The sequence below is a fragment of the Nerophis ophidion genome, linkage group LG28 (genome assembly GCF_033978795.1).
Source record: "Nerophis ophidion isolate RoL-2023_Sa linkage group LG28, RoL_Noph_v1.0, whole genome shotgun sequence".
Lineage (NCBI taxonomy): Eukaryota > Metazoa > Chordata > Actinopteri > Syngnathiformes > Syngnathidae > Nerophis > Nerophis ophidion.
The window spans coordinates 19,455,575-19,476,213 of record NC_084638.1 but is presented as its reverse complement, the minus strand read 5'-3'; the positions used below and the strand labels follow the sequence as shown (position 1 = coordinate 19,476,213).

General features: G+C 43.4%; 1 protein-coding gene across 3 annotated transcripts; it reads right to left on the bottom strand.

Moving 5' to 3' along the window:
- Positions 1 to 1,843: 1,843 nt before the first annotated feature.
- On the bottom strand, positions 1,844 to 17,298 carry LOC133545392 (gastrula zinc finger protein XlCGF57.1-like). 3 transcript variants are annotated; one of them, XM_061890926.1, is made up of 3 exons: positions 17,049 to 17,298; positions 11,576 to 11,758; positions 1,844 to 4,042 (listed from the first exon to the last, which is right to left on the bottom strand). In XM_061890926.1, the coding sequence occupies exons 1-3, from the start codon at positions 17,269 to 17,271 to the stop codon at positions 2,385 to 2,387; spliced, it is 2,064 nt and encodes a 687-aa protein (XP_061746910.1). In that variant the 5' UTR covers positions 17,272 to 17,298; the 3' UTR covers positions 1,844 to 2,384. The 3 variants fall into 3 exon arrangements, with proteins under 3 accessions (XP_061746910.1, XP_061746911.1, XP_061746912.1); XM_061890928.1 differs by lacking the exon at positions 1,844 to 4,042 and adding an exon at positions 8,471 to 8,893; XM_061890927.1 differs by lacking the exon at positions 11,576 to 11,758.
- Positions 17,299 to 20,639: the final 3,341 nt, after the last annotated feature.

Genomic DNA, 20,639 nt, shown 5'->3' with positions numbered 1-20,639 from the left:
CTGGTTTAAATGTAACTTAGGTATTGGGTGTCACTATGTAAAGCGCTTTGAGTCACTTGAGAAAAGCGCTATATAAATATAATTCACTTCACAATTGCGCAGTCATAGGGCTTTTGCGGGGGAAGGGAAAGCGCACGTTCCTTGTCAAATAATGCCGCTACATCATGGTACACAAAAGGAACATTGGAACGATCTGTGGGAGGTGAGACGCTTTTAGGCCTGTCGGCTGAGGGAACTGCCGCTTTAAGGCAGCGTGCGTGGCATGCTGTGCTCCATGCTAGGACCTTTTTCCGTGGGCCAAGAAATATGGGGGACGTGTTTACGATGCCATGAGCGCCCGAGGACTAAGGGAGCGACGGTTGCGTCAAGCACCCAGAGGCTGAGGGTCTCAGTGTAGTTCCCTGAGATGGTCAGGGATGGGACTCTCTGCGGTGCTTTATGGGACAGAGGGGATGGCCGTCCAGGGCTTGTGCATGTAAGAAAGTCTCCAGGTGCAGGAGGGTTATTTAGGCCTGGCAAGCAAACTCCTGGTCAATGAAGCTGTCGTTTGCTCCAGACTCCAGGTAGGCCCCCCCGGATAGAGTTCCAGAGCTCCAGGACAGGGTCGCCGGGAAGAGAATGCCTGGGTCCTTGTTAGTCTGAGGAACGGAGGTATGGCTTGCCAGGATTGCCATAGTTAGTGAGCCTTGTCTTTTGGCCGGGTCGGACAGCTGATGACGTGCCTGGCCATCCTGCAGTAGAGGCAGAGGCGCAGCAGAGACCTCCTCTCCCTTTCCTCCGCCACTAGGCGTGACCTGCCTAGCTGCATGAGCTCCTCAGTTCCAGTCGGAATAGACGGAGATACAGGTCAAAACACAGTGGTGTGGTCAGCTGGTCGAAACTTAGGGGTCGGAGTGGGGCTAGCAGTAGTCTGCGCTCGCTCCGCTGCTCTCGTGACAAGCCTTCGGTCCATCAGGAGCGCCAGATTAAGGGCTTGGTATGAGGTAGGTTGGTCTCGCAACAAGTTGTCCTTATGGCCTTGCTCAGTCCCCTTCTGTATGCGCTCTGGAGCACCTTGTCTCCCCACTCGCTGTCAGCAGCAAGGGTGCAGAACTCGAGGGTGTAGGCTGCAACCGAGCTAGAGCGTTGCTGGATGGAGTCCAGTATGAAGGCGGCGTCCCCCCGTCCATGGGGTGATCGAACACTGCCTAGAATTGGGAGCGGAAGGCAACATAGTTGGTGTCCAGCTCATCGGACTTGTTGACCCCTGTTGTGGCCCCTCTAAGCGACTGACCCGAGAGTAGCGAAAAAATTAAAGCAATTTTTGCCCCGTCAGAAGCGTAACAAGAGGGTTTATGCTTAAAAATGAGCTCCCATTGTACCAAAAAACCCCGGCAAAACTCAAAGCCCCCCTCGAATGGTCTGGGACTAGCAATCTTGGGTTCTCAGGTGTGGGAGGGGTGCCAGGCAGCGGTTGCTGCCGGCGCGCTTGGATCTGACACAGAAGGAGAATCAAGGCTAAGACTAATGCTGTCCAATCTTGCAAGCAGGCTGGCAAAGGAGACCTCGAGCTTGTTCTTCAGGTTTCGAGAAATGCTCTTGGTGCTGCTGGAGTACCGTGTGCAAAGCCAAGATTTCAGTAATCGTGGGGGGTCGGGTAGGAAGCGTGGATCGCGCTCTGCCACTGCATGAGGTCACACTCATATTAAAACATTGATGCTAAGGTTTCGTCCAGAGTGGACCAGCAACGTCTGATAATGATGACGATGACGATGACGATGATGATGATGATGATGATGATGATGATGATGTATCTGTGCAACTGAACAATTTGATCCACAAGGGACAACAACCCTTTCCACAGTAGACTACACACACATCATAAACATGAATCTTAAAAGCCTACAACAATATTTGAAGACTTTAGGATTAAAAGTGAAGATGTGAGGTGAAATAAGTACAAATGCAGCAATAAAAACAACCAACTCCACACGCGATGGCTCTTAAGTTCAGTGATGTGTTGCTAACGTCAGCTTTTTTCTTCTTTGTTGATGTTTTGCAGTAGTTAACATCCATGATATAACAATGCTGCTGATCTACCAGAGTCCATAAACTTATTAAATCATACTTTTAATTGGATAATAACATCAATACATTGCAATGGAAAATTTGTGGAAAACAACAAATGAAAATAATAAGATGTCCTCTCTTCAGCAATGAGAAAATAGAATACAATAGTAGCTACTTGTACAATATTCAATATATGCACACAACTTAAAAAGTAAGTACAGGACAACATATAACACTAAAAGATGAGAAGCACTACATACAACATCAAATACACATTCATATTAAACATGCTGTGTTTTTAGAATACTTTTAGCACAATCACTGTTCAAGTGTTTTTAAATCCCTGCAGCTTCCGTGACTGTTACACACTTGTGTTTACTGACCTGATACTTAAACCTAAATGTTTTATCACACACAGTGCAACTAAATGGTTTCTCTCCAGTGTGTGTTCTCAAGTGTGTGGTGATGTATTGTTTTCTGGAGAAACTCTTCTTACAAACAGGGCAGGTAAAAGGTTTCTCTCCAGTATGTGTTCTCATGTGTATGGTCATGTCAATCTTTCTGGAGAAACTCTTCTTACAAACAGAGCAAGAAAAAGGTTTCTCTCCAGTATGTGTTCTCATGTGTCTGGTCATGACAAGCTTTGTGGAGAAACTCTTCTTACAAACAGAGCAAGTAAAAGGTTTCTCTACAGTATGTGTTCTCATGTGAGTGGTCATGTCAAGCTTTCTGGAGAAACTTTTCTTACAAACAGAGCAAGTGAAAGGTTTCTCTCCAGTATGTATTCTCATGTGTGTGGTCATGGTGAGCTTTCTGGAGAAATTCTTCTTACACACAGAGCAAGTAAAAGGTGTCTCTCCAGTATGTGTTCTCATGTGTGTGGTCATGTTACGCTTTCTGGAGAAACTCTTCTTACAAACAGGGCAAGTAAAAGGTTTCTCACCAGTATGTGTTCTCATGTGCATGGACATGTCAGGCTTTGTGGAGAAACCCCTCTTACAAACAGAGCAAGTAAAAGTCTTCTCTCCAGTGTGTGTTCTCATGTGTCTTTTCATTTGCTCATTTATGGAGAATTTTTTGGGACACACTGAGCACGGAAAAGGTTTTTCTCCAGTGTGTGTTCTCATGTGTGTGGTCATGTCAACCTTTCTGGAGAAACTCTTCTTACAAACAGAGCAAGTAAAAGGTTTCTCTCCAGTATGTGTTCTCATGTGTCTGGTCATGACAAGCTTTGTGGAGAAACGCTTCTTACAAACAGAGCAAGGAAAAGGTTTCTCTCCAGTGTGTGTTCTCATGTGTGTGGTCATAGCAGGCTTCACGGAGAAACTCTTCCTACAAAAAGAGCAAGCAAAAGCTTTCTCTCCAGTGTGTGTTCTTATGTGTGTGGTCATTTGTTGCTTTGTGGAGAAACTCTTCATACAAACAGAGCAAGTAAAAGGTTTCTCTCCAGTATGTGTTCTCATGTGTCTGGTCATGGCACGCTTCGTGGGGAAACTCTTCTTACAAACAGAGCAAGGAAAAGGTTTCTCTCCAGTATGTATTCTCATGTGTACTGTAAAATTACTCTTGAGTCTAAATGATTTCCCACATTCACAGCAGTCAAAGTGTTTGTTGTTAGTGTGATGTCTAGTATCACCTTTAGAGTCATTTTTACTCTCCAAAGGTTTTTGGATGTGGTCACTGTAATCAGAAGAGTCTGACATCATGTGGTCCATGTCTGACAGTGGAGCAAAGATGCTGTCTGGTTCTGACTTTATATCTTCACAATGCTCTCCATCAGCTTCTGTGATGTGTTGACTTACAAGCTCCGCCCCTATGTTCTCCTCACTTTGACTGTGATGAAGCTGTAAGGACCGAGCTACATCTTCATCATGAAGCTGCTCCTCTTTAATGTGGGAGGGGGCCTGTAGCTCCTTCTGTCCCACACTGGAGCTCCATTCCTGCTGCTTGGAGGGAATCTCTTCATGACTCTCTGCTGACACCTGCTGGACGTCTACAGAACATAAAACACAAATGAGGTGTTACTGTATTGAAGTTTGCAGTATTCAAACTATTCACATGTGAGGTAGGCCAAATAGACAGTGATGGGCAAGCGACCTGGAAAATGTAGTAAGCTAAGCTACAATCAATCAATCAATCAATCAATGTTTACTTATATAGCCCTAAATCACTAGTGTCTCAAAGGGCTGCACAAACCACCACGACATCCTCGGTAGGCCCACATAAGGGCAAGGAAAACTCACACCCAGTGGGACATCGGTGACAATGATGACCCAGTGGGACGTCGGTGACAATGATGACTATGAGAACCTTAGAGAGGAGGAAAGCAATGGATGTCGAGCGGGTCTAACATGATACTGTGAAAGTTCAATCCACAATGGATACAACACAGTCGCGAGAGTCCAGTCCAAAGAGGATCCAAGACACAGCAGCGAGAGTCCCGTTCACAGCGGAGCCAGCAGGAAACCATCCGAAGCGTAGGCGGACCAGCAGCGCAGAGATGTCCCCAGCCGATACACAGGCGAGCAGTACATGGCCACCGGATCGGACCGGACCCCCTCCACACGGGAGAGTGGGACATAGAAGAAAAAGAAAAGAAACGGCAGATCAACTGGTCTAAAAAGGGAGTCTATTTAAAGGCTAGAGTATACAAATGAGTTTTAAGGTGAGACTTAAATGCTTCTACTGAGGTGGCATCGCAAACTGTTACCGGGAGGGCATTCCAGAGTACTGGAGCCCGAACGGAAAACGCTCTATAGCCCGCAAGTTACTCTTCATTAAATGTAGCAAAACTATTCTCAGAAAATTGTAGCAAGCTACACGGCAAAAGTAGCTGGCCACATCAAAGCTACATTTAACATCATTTCTATCTATTGGTCCACATGTATAATATCCATGTTAATGTAACTGAAAGTGTACAAATAGACCCATTGAGGGTTCATTGCTCTTAACTATCTGTCATTTAGCTGGGGACACCTTACAACTACCTCAAGGAGTCCCTGCAATCCACTGCATGTATTTTTTGAATTTATTTTATTTCTACCCTTCTTGAGACACCATCAAGGAAAAGTAGCTTCCGTATGAGGAGGTGTGAACAAGTTAGGACATACATCATGGTCCCAATACGGAAAACCATTGCATCTAATAGAGAATGTCTCATTTGCACCCCTAGTGGTGAAATCTATCAAAATTAGGTTGGTCCCAAAAAGGAGGAATTTTTCAAATTGACTGTGTGTCAGTTTTAAAAGTGCTCCCCTTCTGGTCAACATATGAAATAACAAATGTGTATAAAAGTTTTAAGTGCTTCCGTTCTGGTCAACATATGTAATAACAAGTGTATGTAAGAAATTTAAATGTGCCTCCTTTGGCCAAAATGTATAAAATAAATATGTATACTGAGACATACTGTAATAACTAGAAGTAAATAATGAATATTAAAAAACAATTTCAAACAAAACATTTAAAACTAAACTTATTAAAATGAACTAAAAGCTTATTTTTTTATATTTACGTAGTATGTACATACTAATGGTGTAAATACAAATCGTTATATATCTAGAAAGGGTGGTCCTAAAGAGGTAGGCGCTGCTACATTTAATAGAGAGACAAATACTAGAGTCTGTGAACATTGCACCAAAGTCAAGAGTTTTTGTTGATTTAATGTGCATACGAAAGTGAACATTGACAGGTGCAAAGGCAGCAATATATGATACAACAAGACGGCAACTAAAGAAGGACTTTTATATTCATCCCCAAAAAACCCGCAAGCTGAGCAGCTGATGTTACCACTTCCGGTGCTCACGTAAGACAACCCGCATCCCATATGTTTTTTTTTTGTTTTTGTTTTTATGAAATGAGCTTTTTTCCGTCATATAATCAACCATTTTGTGTGATCAGTTTAACAGTACAGATTATACATATTTAACAGTCATACACATTTACACACAAAATAAAAGAAAAAGAAAGACGGAAAAAGGAAGAGGATGAAGCCTTGGCACTAAGAGGGATTACCCCCAATACTTCTTAGACGTAAAACAAAAATAATGACAACATAAAGGAAGTAGTTGAAAGCTTCAATAATTACTTTGTAAATATTGGACCAAAATTGGAAGAAAGGATTCCGGACCCAGTTTTAGCTGAAGACTATAATGAATCCATAGAGCGAAATCCCAACTCCATGTTCCTCAGTAATGTGACACAGGAAGAATTAGTTATAATCGTGAAAAAAGGCAAATCTAAGACTACAACTGATTGTAATGGAATTGATATGGAAACGATAAAAAAAAGGTTATTGAAGAGATCTCAGGACCATTAATGTATATTAGTAACCTATCATCTCAGAAAGGCAAATTCCCAAACAAAATGAAAATAGCTAAAGTTGCACCAATTTATAAGAATGGAGACAAACACCAATTTACAAATAATAGACCTGTTTTTTTACTTCCACAATTTTCAAAAATAATTGAAAAACTGTTCAAAAACAGATTAGAGAGTTCCACAAACTAACATAGAATATTACAAACCCGTTTCCATATGAGTTTGGAAATTGTGTTGGATGTAAATATAAACGGAATGCAATGATTTGCAAATAATTTTCAACCCTTATTCAATTGAATATGCTACAAAGAAAACATACCGTATTTCCTTGAATTGCCGCCGGGGTGCTAATTAATTTAAAACCTCTTCTCACTCCTGCACTTACCAAAGGTATGCGGAAAAAGTAAGCATGCGCTAATTATTTTAAAAGCTATTCTCACTCTGGTACTTACCAAAGGCATGCGGTAAAAGTAAGCATGCGCTAATTGTTTTAAAACCTTTTCTCACTCCGGCACTTACCAAAGGCATGCAGTAAAAAATTGAGTGTGATGTAATCTTGGACCTTAAATTCGACAGAATAGCTCTTAATCTTCTTCTCTTTGTGCGATTTCAAATCACCGGTATTGAAATCAGCCTCCTCCATTTTGAAAATGATGACAGGGGAAGTGTCACTCATGACGTCACGAGTTTGACCAGGCGGTGATACTAAGCATGCGCTAATTATTTTGCGAAGCGAGTTTGACCCGGCAGTAATTCAAGGCAGGCGCATACTATATGCCCTGCGGCAATTCAAGGAAATACAGTATTTGATCTTCAAACTGATTAACTTTTTTTTTTGTTGCAAATTTGATGCCAGCAACACCTGACAAAGAAGTTGGGAAAGGTGGCAATAAATACTGATAAAGTTGAGGAATGCTCATCAAACACTTATTTGGAACATCCCACAGGTGTGCAGGCTAATTGGGAACAGGTGGGTGGCATGATTGGGTATAAAAGCAGCTTCCATGAAATGCTCAGTAATTCACAAACAAGGATGAGGCGAGGGTCACCACTTTGAAAGCAAATTGTCAAACAGTTTTAGAACAACATTTCTCAACAAGCTATTGCAAGGAATTTAGGGATTTTACCATCTACGGTCTGTAAAATCATCAAAAGGTTCACAGAATCTGAAGAAATTACTGAACCTTTGATCCCACAAGCGGAACTGCATCAAAAAGCAACATCAGTGTGTAAAGGATATCACCACATGGGCTCAGGAACACTTCATAAAACCACTGTCAGTAACTACAGTTGGTCGCTACATCTGTAAGTGCAAGTTTAAACTCTACTATGCAAAGCCAAACCCATTTATCAACAGCACCCAGAAACGCCGTCCGCTTCGCTGGGCCTGAGCTCATCTAATATGGACTGATGCAAAGTGGAAAAGTGTCCTGTGGTCTGACGAGTCCACATTTCCAATTATATTTGGAAACTGTGGACGTGGTGTCCTCTGGAACAAAGAGGAAAATAACCCTCTGGATTGTTATGGGCGCAAAGTTCAAAAGCCAGCATCTGTGATGGTATGGGGGTGTATTAGTGCCCAAGGCATGGGTAACTTACACATCTGTGAAGGCACCATTAATGCTGAATGGTCCATACAGGTTTTGGAGCAACATATGTTGTCATCCAAGCAACGTTATCATGGACGCCCCTGCTTATTTCAGCAGGAAAATGCCAAGCCACGTGTCACAACAGCGTGGCTTCGTAGTAAAAGATTGCGGGTACTTTCCTGGCCCGCCTGCAGTCCAGACCTGTCTTCCATCGAAAATGTGTGGCGCATTATGAAGCGTAAAATACAACAGCGGAGACCCCGGACTGTTGAACGACTGAAGCTCTACGTAAAACAAGAATGGTAAAGAATTCCACTTTCAAAGCTTCAACAATAAGTTTCCTCAGTTCCCAAACGTTTATTGACTGTTGTTAAAGGAAAAGGTGATGTAACACAGTGGTGAACATGCCTGTGACAGGTTTCCAGCCGTCATTGTGCGGGTTACATGGACCATCGATGCAAGATGCATTGTAGCAGGTTTGACTCTTGTTTATTGTTTCTATAAACATGCTTTCGTTCCAGTCGATTGCGCCAATTTCTAGCACGACCTCCTTCCCTGCTCGTCTCGGCGCGCCTTTCGGTGGCCTGTGGCTGCGTCTTCCACGGGGGCTCATCTTTCTCCTGGTCGCTGTCGTCGTCTTCGTTTTTGGGTGTTTCTTCTCCTACTTCTGCCACGATTGCTTCTCTTTCTCCCCTTTTATGCTGCAGCAGAAGATGCAGGGATTGAGAGCAGGTGTGTCGTTTATGCACCTGACTCTGATGGCTGCAGTGTCGCTCCAGGCGTGTCCCGCCTCTCCGCTCCGCCGCATGCTCCTCCTCCTGGCCGCCATCTTGGGCAGGACCGCTGTTTGTCCTAGCCTGCTGTCGGCTCGTCGGCTCCGTCTCTCCACCACAATGCCCTTTCCCAACTACTTTGGCACGTGTTGCAGCCATGAAATTCTGCGTCAATTATTATTTGCAAAAAAAAATAAAGTTTATGAGTTTGAACATCAAATATCTTGTCTTTGTAGTGCATTCAACTGAATATGGGTTGAAAAGGATTGGTAAATCATTGTATTCCGTTTATATTTACATCAAACACAATTTCCCTACTCATATGGAAACGGGGTTTGTAATACTTGGTCGATATTCAAGCCACAAAATGCAAATGGGGTACTGTTGGCGGTTGGCGTTTTTTGGATGCTTAGAGAGGACCTCCTATTGGCTCCATTGCAAGTGGACTTTTGTTTACATTTATGAGTTAGAATTAGGGCTGGGCGATCTATGGAATATACTCGATATATTGTGGGTTTGTCTCTGTGCGATATAGAAAATGACTATATCGTGCTATTGGAGTATACTTTCTCACGCAGTTGCTTTAGCTGCGGGCATTACACTCAGAGGTGGGTAGAGTAGCCAGAAATTGTACTCAAGTAAGAGTACTGTTACTTTAGAGACTCATTACTCAAGTAAAAGTAAGGAGTAGTCACCCAAATATTTACTTCAGTAAAAGTAAAAAGTATGTTGTGAAAAAACTACTCAAATACTGAGTAACTGATGAGTAACCTGTTCGTTTAAAGATGAAGGCAACAAGTGATGCACAAAAAAATTAAAAAAGCAATGAACAAATTCAGAGCCAGGAATATCTCTTAAGCAACTAAAACAATAATATGTATTAAATAATATATATTTGGTTTTACACTGTATTGAAAAACATTTTCAAAATGAATTTTACATTTGCAAGCTCATGATACTATTGGCTAAGTTTTATATTCATAAATGTAAGTTTTTCAATAACCGACCTGTTTTTGTGCCTTTAAAAAAGATTTAGAACTCTACATTGAAACACTCTACCTCTAACAACCAAAAAGCTGTGAAAACGATGATGCTGTGTTCCAAATGTAAGTTAATTACTGAGATTGAGTGAGCGTATGGCTTTGCACTTTGTTTATTTTATATATGTTTTTTTTTGCATTCTATTTTAGTTACTTTGAATTTACAACCCCCTGGCGCTGTCTTGTACGTTTTTTATACTGTTTTGTACTGTTTTTGTACTTACTTTGATTATTATTTTCAACTGTTTGTAAATGTTGAAATTTATAAATAAAGATTTATTTAAAAAAAAAAGTGTGCAGTTAATCATGTGACCGCCTGGCTCTGTTTGATTGGTGAAACGGAGTCAAACGTCACCAGTGACTGCATTTGATTGGTGAAACGAAGGCATGTGATAGATCCTACTTTGAAGGTCTGTCTGACAAAACAAAAACAAACAAAGCGTTCATTAACAGATTGATAAAAATCCGTAGCGAGTAGCGAGCTGAATGTAGGTAAATGGAGCGGAGTAAAAATAGTGTTTCTTCTCTATAAATATACTCAAGTAAAAGTAAAAGTATGTTGCATTAAAACTACTCTTAGGAGTACAATTTATCCCAAAAGTTACTCAAGTAGATGTAACGGAGTAAATGTAGCGCGTTACTACCCACCTCTGATTACACTACAGGCTCTACTCACTCTTTCTCTTCTCTCCTTCTCACAGAGACATAAAGCAAGCGCACCTTCTTACATACGTCACATACTGTCGCACGTGCAACGTCATACGCACTCGCAGAGCAGACAGGTAGCGGCATGGTGACGTTAGCTGTGGTGCAAACGGAGTGGTGCTAGTGGTAATACCAGAGAAAGAACGTGCTAATCTGGTAACAAATGAAGGAATAATTAATTCTCAAGAAAAACGGCACAAAGTCCATCGTCTGGCGGTGGTTTGGCTTGTGGCGGGAAGAAGTTGAACAGACAACCGTAATATGTCAAGTATGCGGCAAAAGCGTTGCTACAAAAAAGCAGCAGCACTGCTAATGTGTAGCATAATTTGAAAAGTCACCCGCTAGAGAATGAGGAATGCTTGAAACTCCGCATGTCAACATCTCAGTTTGGTGCCACACCAACAAAATGCCCAAGCAACACCGTATGAAAAAAATAGTCAACAACAGAAGGAGATAACGTCCGCAGGAACCTACCACATAGCGAAGGACATACACTTTGATTTCCTATTATGCAGCACATTTTTATTTGACATTTATTGAAATATGTTGTGTAACATCATGCACAAAAGTGCTCTTCATTTGTTTTCAACAATTGTAGTTGCGTTCTGTACAAAAAGTGCACATTAATTTAGTGTTTTGATATGTCATCTTCCTGACATCATGCACAAAAGTGCACTAATAGCTTGTTTTAAAATGTCTCTGACAATCTTGCACTTTCTGTTTGGATGACATGAATGTTTGTGCCACTGCTTAATAACTGTTTAATTAATACAGTTTTGCTAAATTGACTAGGTTGTGGTTTCACTTTCAGCATGAAAGTTTAAAATGATCGTATATTAATGCAGTATGAACAAGATTGTTTTAATGTAGACACATAGAATCATCTTACTGCTGTGATTATATGCATCAAGTGTTCATTCAAGGCTAAGTGCAGTTCCCCTCTAAATTCAAATGATTAGATTTAAGACTTTAAGTTTATGAGCATGAACTGATGAAGCCTACTTGGATGAGAGGACAAACGTCTTCTAAGACAAAGTGAAGAGTCCAGTTGTGATGGATTGAATGCCCTGAGAATAAAATGATATGTGGATGTTGTGCTTACTTGGACTGTGATGAAGCTGTGAGGACTCAGGTGGTTTGTCTTCATGCTTTTCAGTCTTCACAGAGACAACAGTCAGTGGAAACTTGCTGAGATCAGCCTCCTCCTGCCCTAGAAGACACTCTTCCTCCTGAGTGATCCACACTTCCTCCTCATCCTCTTTAATGTGAGGGGGCTGCTGGACGTCTGTTGGGTAAATAAGTAAATAAGATAAAGAGAGAATAGAAATAGTTTTGGACTGACACTGTTAACACAATGACATTAGTTCTGTTCTTCTGTGTGTTGTGTTAAAAGTGTGTAGCAAAACAACCAATAAAAACATGGGAAATACCTCCCTTTTACCTAAAATTAATTCAAAAGTGGTACAGTGTGTACAAAAACAGACTTGGAAATTTGATGGATGGCAATTTGAAACGTTTTTATAAGTACGAGACAGTATTAATTGAGGCATTCTTAACTTTACAACCACTGATGTCCATCCATCCATTTTCTAAGTGTGTAAATATTTTATTTTGTATATGGTCTATGACACCTACAATTTAACTGTTAACTTAACTATGATTTTGTAATGACCATAACTTCAATACCATGGAAAAAAAAAAATCTTAATTCCAAAATCAATTAAAAAACATTCATGGTATGTTATTGTCATCATGCAAAATGCTTTTTTGTGGTCATTTTGTTGGCTGGGGCAAAAGGAACTTTTACAAAAAACATGTTTTATTATGTGTTTTTTTTTATGGAGTATCTCCATCAACAATTCCTCTTTAGGAATTAGAGACGATCTACGACACACTGAAGGGAAGTCAGTCACCTTCATGTTCTTTTAATAAATCAAGTGTTGACTACTTTGGTTATTCAACATAAATGTTACTTTCAATTATTGATGTATGTAGGTCAGAATCAGGAAGTGAAATCATAATTTTAATTAGATTTGATTACAGTATAAAATGTATTTAGTGACTGTGTGAGTTTGGTGTAAACATGTGACACAGGTTTACATCTTCTTGGGGACTGGAACACACATATGTCCCGAAAGGATGCACCCATTTTAAAACCTTCACTAAGCTGTGCCACCAACATTGTCTCACTTAGCTCATTAAGCAAACTACCAGGGTGAGTGAGTCCTTTTAAACCTTCATAGTTACTTCTGACCAGTTTAAGAACACCACAAGTGTGTACCTTAAGTGATCATTCCATGATTTTCTGTACCTATAAAGAACATAGTGTTATGTTTTTATTTCCCTGCCTTCTCTTTTGTGGTGATTTGTTCCCTCAACTCGTTAGTCTCCAGCGAGGGGCGGACACTAAGGCACACCTGCAACCTATTTCTACCGAGGAGTATTTAAGCTCAGTCACCCACAGCTGGTCTTGTCGGTTAATTTATCCTGCACCTCCTACGTGCATGCGCCTGCTTCACCTCGTCTGTCCTGGTACGTTGATTTTCCTTAATCTTGTATTTCCTAACGTTGTTGTGTTTGTTGAAATTCTGTTCTTACTAGTGTTGTCCCGATACCAATATTTTGGTACCGGGACCTGTACCAAAATGTATTTAGATATTTTTCTAAATAAAAGTGACCACAAAAAACTGCACCATTGGCTTTATTTAAACCAAAAAATCGTAGGATATATTAAACATATGTTTCTTATTGCACGTTTGTCCTTAAATAAAATAGTGAACATACTGGACAACTTGTCTTTTAGTAGTAAGTAAGCAAACAAAGGCTCCTAATTAAGTCTGCTGACATATGCAGTAACATATTGTGTCATTTATATTCTATTAGTGTGTGTGTTTGTACAAACAGGGTGTGTGTGATGCGTCAGTGCAGTAGCACTGCGTAGAAATGCTTGTAGTTAGAGCATGTTGCATGTTGCATGTTGCATTTTGCATGTTGCATTTTGCATGTTGCATGTTGCATGCTGCTTCTGCCTGCTACTGTCTGCTCTCAGCTACTGCCACCGGCTAGCCCTCCTTACGGCGGGTGAAAAGAGGAGCCGAGTGCGTAAGCCTCCTCTTGCCAGTACACAGCCTCTCCACCACCAAGACTCCTACAGTGCCTCCTCGCGGCCACACACGGTAACTGGGACCTCGCGGTCTCAGGCTAAACTGTAGGGGATCTCGGAGCAGCAGTGGGCCCCAGAGGCGAGGTGTGCAGACCCACCGGTGTGTGGACACGCCCTGGCATCCGCTAACCACTGCCCCATCTATGGGTCAAATAGTTGTCACCCCCCCCCCACCCGCTACCTTGTGGTACCTTTGGGAGAAAGAAAGGCTACGGGAGAAAACCCAGACAGAAAATCAGGAGTGGAGCCGCTGAGGCAACTGGGTGTCATTGCTGACCCCCCCCCGCCGGCAGCTCCTGCAGCCAAGCCGATGCCAGATGTATTGCCTTGCTTTCCTCTGGGTCACATCGACACGGCCGAGAGGGGGATCTTGATTTCTGGGCAACCCAAGATCTCCATACTTTCTGCCCAGGCTTGCGCCACGGAGAGGTCACTCCAGCCTCCCCCCAAAAGGGAGGAAACAACACGGAAGCTGGCAGTCTTAAGTTCCACTCGATTGGCGCCAGCTTCGACGGTGGGAGGAATCATTGACTAATGATTGGCCACCGCCTGCCTCAAGCCAGGCATCCCCCGGTCAATTAGGTGCCAACCCGCCAGAGCCGTCATCATCCTGGCGGGGAATAGGGTAAAGCACGACTAGCAAACGTCAACAATTGCACCAAAGATGATTAGAAAAAAAGCGAAAACTGTGAGAAAGAAAACGAAGATACCAGCTCTTCGAGTATCAAGCTGGAATGTCAAAACAATGCGCACAGGGCTCTTGGACAGCTTTGATCTCATTGGCAACTCGCGCAAGACCGCTATCATTCGACATTGCTGCGCTCCAAGAGACACGTCTTGCTAACTTTGGCTCTCTGAAGGAAAAGCACTATACTTTTTTCTGGCAGGGAAAGAGTGCAGAGGAATCCCGGGAATATGGTGTGGGATTTGCAGTGAATAACACTCTGCTTACTATGATGGACTCACCGACAGGAGGGTCTGAGCGGATCCTTGTAATCCGCCTTTCTACCAGCAGCGGACCAGCAAACCGGTTGTGTGCTTATGCCCCGACCCTCACCACCAGAGTCAAAAGACAAGTTCTACAAGGACTCGACGCGGCTGTCAACACCCTCCCAAAAAATGAGCATCTGATACTTCTGGGAGACTTCAATGCCAGGGTAGGTGCTGACCACAAATCCTGGCCAGACAGCCTTGGTCACTTTGGAGTGGGTAGTATGAACGAAAATGGACAACGTCTGCTAGAGCTGTGCTGCTACCACAAGCGGTGCATCACGAACACCTTCTTCCAGACTAAGCCTCTGCACCAGGTATCCTGGAGACACCCCAGATCCAAACATTGGCACCAGCTCGACCTCATCATCACAAGGCGAGAGGCCATAACAGCGTGCTTCTCACAAGGACGTTTCACAGTGCTGACTGCGACACGGACCATTCACTAGTCCTCAGCAAGGTCAAGCTTCGACCAAAACAGATCCATCACACCAAGCAGAAGGCCCGTCCACGCATCAATGCCAGCCGTTATACCAAACCGGCTGTCACACAACGCTTCCTCACCTCCCTTGACCAAGCACTCTATGGACCATCAATCAGGCAAAGTGCTGTGGACAAATGGAATTGCTTGCGTGATACCATCTACGACCAAGTCATTGCAACATATGGGAAGACAACGAGAAGAAATGCAGACTGGTTTGAGGCTAGTGCTGCTGTGATGGAGCCAGTTATAGAGGCAAAGTGTACCGCTTTCCTCAAGCACAAGGGAAACCCCTCACAGAGGAACCTTGACGCTTTGAGAAAGGCCAAGAGCGAAGCCCAGCGAATGGCACGTAGCTGTGCCAACAACTACTGGCTCGAGCTCTCCTCAAACATACAAAGGGCCTCAGACATGGGACATGTAAAGGGGCATGTATGATGGGAAGATGGGCCGAACACTATACAGAATTATATGCCACTGAGAGCATTGTGTCAGAAGCGGGTCTGAATGAAGTTGCAAACCTGCCTGTTATGATGGAGCTCGACAAGGAACCCACGCAGGAAGAGCTCAGCAAAGCTATTGACAACCTTGCATGCGGCAAGGCCCCAGGTGCTGACAGGATAACACCTGATGTCCTAAAACTTGGGAAACCTTCGTTACTGCCGCCCCTTCACGATCTCCTTTGCCTCTGTTGGAAAGATGGAGCCGTCCCCCAGGATCTGCGTGACTCCAAGATTGTCACACTGTATAAGAACAAAGGAGACCGTAGTGACTGTAATAATTACCGCAGCATCTCCCTGCTTAACATCATGGGGAAAGTCTTCGCTCGTGTCGCCCTTGCTAGACTCCACCTCATTGCAGAACGTGTCCACCCTGAGTCACAATGTGGCTTGAGGGCAGCAAGATCCACAGTGGACATGATTTTCACCATTCAGCAGCTGCAGGAGAAATGCTGGGAACAGAGGAGACCCTTATATCTCGATCTCACTAAAGCATTCGACTTTGTCAGCAGAGATGGTCTTTTCAAGCTGCTTGCAAAGATCGGCTGCCCCCCAAAACTCCTCGCCGTCATAAGATCATTACACGAAAAGGACTTAACTGCAATAACAAACATATGTTTAATGAACCCTAAGTTTTTTTTAATTAAAATAAATCCAATAATGCCATTTTTGTGGTACACTTTATTGAGAAAAGTACCAAAATAATTGTATTACCGGTACCAAAATATTGGTATGGTTACAACACTCCCACCTATATTTAAATATTGTCTAATGGAAATGACTGCTGTCTGATAATCACATTAAAAACCAGTGTTGGCGTTAACACACTTTTTATGTCTTTTTATGCATTGAAATAAAAAAAGGACGTGAATTTCCTTAAGTCCGCGCGTCCCTGGGATGCAGAGTTTTTGTTTTTATTAACCGAACTGCCTTCTCCGGGTCAAAACTCCAGTTTGTTTGTTTGTTTTTTTATCGATTATTGCTTTCCGCCGGTGTTTTGTTTTGTTTATTGTGACAGTTTGCTCATATCAAGCCGTCACTTGAGGACCGGCACGTCAGCGGGAGCAAGCGCCCTGTCAGTTGGTAGAGGGGCCGTGCCCTCGACTTGAGAGTTCCAGGTTCGATCCCTGCTTCCACCATCCTAGTCACTAACATTGTGTCCTTGGGCAAGACACTTTACCCACCTGCTCCCAGTGCCACCCACATTGGTTGAAATGTAACTTATATATCAAGTTTCACTATGTAAAAGCGCTTTGAGTCACAAAAAAAAAGCGCTATATAAATATAATTCACTTTACTAATTCACACAATTGATAAGCATTCATTTTTGAATGGTGGTGTTAAAAAGCAAGTATATCTCCATCTTTAGTCATAAGTGTGGCCCTCGGATGAACATGTGTGACAAACATTGTATTAGATGATATGTGGATGTTGTGCTTACTTGGACTGTGATGAAGCTGTGAGGACTCAGGTGGTTTGTCTTCATGCTCTTCAGTCTTCACAGAGACAACAGTCAATGGAAACTTGCTGAGATCAGTCTCATCCTGCCCTGGAAGAAACTCTTCCTCCTGAGTGATCCACACTTCCTCCTCTTCCTCTTTAATGTGGGGGGGCTGTGGATCCTCCTGCTGCTGAAGAGGACGTTCTTCTTGACGAGCGTTCATCTGTTGGACGTCCGCAAGACAACACAAACAAACTTCAGATCAGACATGTCAAATATTTTTTAGTCAATCAAATATAATATTTTCCAAGTGGACTGACACCACTTTGTGGTGATGTTCTTCTACACATGGAATAATCATCAGTTATTGATTATTATGAATTGTGTAATTGATCTTGTTTTCTGCATTTACATTAATTATTGATAAAAAGTAACAACTTATGAAAAACCTCCTGCTGGGATTTTAATACTGTCATGACTGCATGAAGTCAGTCTGCACGTATAAAAGTTTCATTGTGCTGCAGCATCAAGTGACGCCAACTCGCTCCTCCCACTACCAACCTACCAGCCAACCTTGACGTGCACCTCCAAAATAGTCCCACCTCACGTCAACGGTGACCAGGACTGCAGAGCTGGGACTAGTTGGCTTTACTTTTACGCACAATATCCTCTCCTTGTTCTTCCTTCTACGAAAGCAACATTTTTAACCCAACAGAAAACAAACAGAAGTGCAGCGAAGCACGTGTAACAAGTGCCAGTGAGTGTGGCCGTGTGATAGTATGTTGGTTGAACCTCACTCACACCTTAAGAAATGTGCTGGCGTGAGAATATATATATATATATATACACACCAATAGATATATATATATTTTTTAGAATATTTGGGTACCTCATGATTCTATTACAAACAAAATATTGATGCAAGTTCAATTTGTGTGCAGTATATTAAAATCATTTTTAATATTTAACATTTATTTCATTAAATATAAATTTTTGTCTAACTGAATGAGCATTAATTGCTTACAATTGTGCAAATAGTGTATTCGTAATAACATGCATCAGTTGATTTAATTTTCATGATATGTCTGCCCGAATGCAGCTGATAGGCCGCCTTTAGCAACACAAACACAGCCAGTGTTTCATTGTTTACATTCCCGAAAGATGACGGTGAAGCTTTACTATGGAAGAGAGCGGTCAAGCGAACATGGTTCCCTACCACATGTCGACCAGCAGGTTTCGGTGAGAAAATGGTGGTAATAAGTCGACTCTTACCGTAGACATTAGCAGAGAGCTTGCGTCGTTTCCTCCTGCGCCTGTCAAAGAGGCAGCTGCGGACTCTTTTGCCTACTCCCACCGGCCGCCCCTGACCGTCGGATGCTTCCACCGTGGAGGAAGGGAAAAAAAATAAAAATCTCAGCCCAGCCCCACCAGCCGCCTTTGCCTCATCGAGAAAAGTGGCTTCCCGCAGACACACTGGCGGTCGCCACACCCGTGGCCACACCCCTCCGACTTTCAGGTTGTACAGGTACGACCATATAATGTCACTAAAACACTAGTAACACAATAAGCAGATAAGGGATTTTCCAGAATGATTTTTGTAAATTTGTCTAATAACATCTGCCGTCTAGTTTTTTTTTTCTTCTAGTCCTCCACTCTCACTTTCCTCATCCACAAATCTTTCATCCTCGCTCAAATTAATGGGGAAATCGTTGCTTTCTCGGTCCGAACCGCTCTCGTTGCTGGTGGCCATGATTCCAAACAATGTGCGGATGTGAGGAGCTCCACAACCCGTGATGTCACGCGCACATCGTCTGCTACTTCCGGTACAGTCAAGGCTTTTTTATTAGCGACCAAAAGTTGCAAACTTTATCATGGATGTTCTCTACTAAATCCTTTCAGCAAAAATTTGGCAATATCTCGAAATGATCAAGTATGACACATAGAATGGACCTGCTATCCCCGTTTAAATAAGAAAATCTCATTTCAGTAGGCCTTTAAGCATACAATGTCTGCTCTCACTGGGATGCCGACTGATGGGATGTTCATATCTTCCCGTTTAGATGAAGAATTCCTCCTCGTAAAGGGGGAAAAAAAGAGTTTGTGCAAAAGAGCGTATTTTTGTGTCTTTCTTGCCATCTCCAAGTCTAAGTTGGATGTCAAAGTTGACCAAGTTCTCGGTTTTTGTCCACAACCTTCTACTACATAAGTGAGAAGCATGATTTCTAATGAAGAATTAGCTTTCACCATCTTAGAGGCGAGAAAGCAGCTCAGTATGTCAATATAGCAGCATAAGCTAGTTACTTCTGTGATCAATCACCGCTAAAAGTAGGTCCTTAACGTTAGCGCTTAAAATAACAATATTGCCAAAACTTTGTTAATATTTCCATCCATCCATCCATCCATCATCTTCCGCTTATCCGAGGTCGGGTCGCGGGGGCAGCAGCCTAAGCAGGGAAGCCCAGACTTCCCTATCTCCAGCCACTTCGTCTTGCTCTTCCCGGAGGATCCCGAGGCGTTCCCAGGCCAGCCGGGAGACATAGTCTTCCCAACGTGTCCTGGGTCTTCCCCGTGGCCTCCTACCAGCTGGACGTGCCCTAAACACATCCCTAGGGAGGCGTTCGGGTGGCATCCTGACCAGATGCCCGAACCACTTCATCTGGCTCCTCTCGATGTGGAGGAGCAGCGGCTTTACGTTGAGCTCCTCCCGGATGGCAGAGCTTCTCACCCTATCTCTAAGGGAGAGCCCCGCCACACGGCGGAGGAAACTCATTTCGGCCGCTTGTACCCGTGATCTTATCCTTTCGGTCATGACCCAAAGCTCGTGACCATAGGTGAGGATGGGAACGTAGATCGACCGGTAAATTGAGAGCTTTGCCTTCCGGCTCAGCTCCTTCTTCACCACAACGGATCGATACAACGTCCGCATTACTGAAGACGCCGCACCGATCCGCCTGTCGATCTCACGATCCACTCTTCCCCCACTCGTGAACAAGACTCCTAGGTACTTGAACTCCTCCACTTGGGGCAGGGTCTCCTCCCCAACCCGGAGATGGCACTCCACTTTTTTCCGGGCGAGAACCATGGACTCGGACTTGGAGGTGCTGATTCTCATTCCGGTCGCTTCACACTCGGCTGCGAACCGATCCAGTGAGAGCTGAAGATCCCGGCCAGATGAAGCCATCAGGACTACATCATCTGCAAAAAGCAGAGACCTAATCCCGTGGCCACCAAACCGGAACCCCTCAACGCCTTGGCTGCGCCTAGAAATTCTGTCAATAAAAGTTATGAACAGAATCGGTGACAAAGGACAGCCTTGGCGGAGTCCAACCCTCACTGGAAACGTGTCCGACTTACTGCCAGCAATGCGGACCAAGCTCTGACACTGATCATACAGGGAGCGGACTGCCACAATAAGACAGTCCGATACCCCATACTCTCTGAGCACTCCCCACAGGACTTCCCGAGGGACACGGTCGAATGCCTTCTCCAAGTCCACAAAGCACATGTAGACTGGTTGGGCAAACTCCCATGCACACTCAAGAACCCTGCCGAGAGTATAGAGCTGGTCCACAGTTCCACGACCAGGACGAA

Bases quoted from the DNA above. Each gene is read 5' to 3' on its own strand.
- LOC133545392 (XM_061890926.1), bottom strand. From the start codon at position 17,271: ATGAACGCTCGTCAAGAAGAACGTCCTCTTCAGCAGCAGGAGGATCCA. The intron at 11,759-17,048 runs GTAAGCACAACA...TTTACCCAACAG, and splicing joins ACAGCTTCATCACAGTCCAA to ACGTCCAGCAGCCCCCTCAC. The intron at 4,043-11,575 runs GTAAGCACAACA...TATGTTCTGTAG, and splicing joins ACAGCTTCATCACAGTCCAA to ACGTCCAGCAGGTGTCAGCA.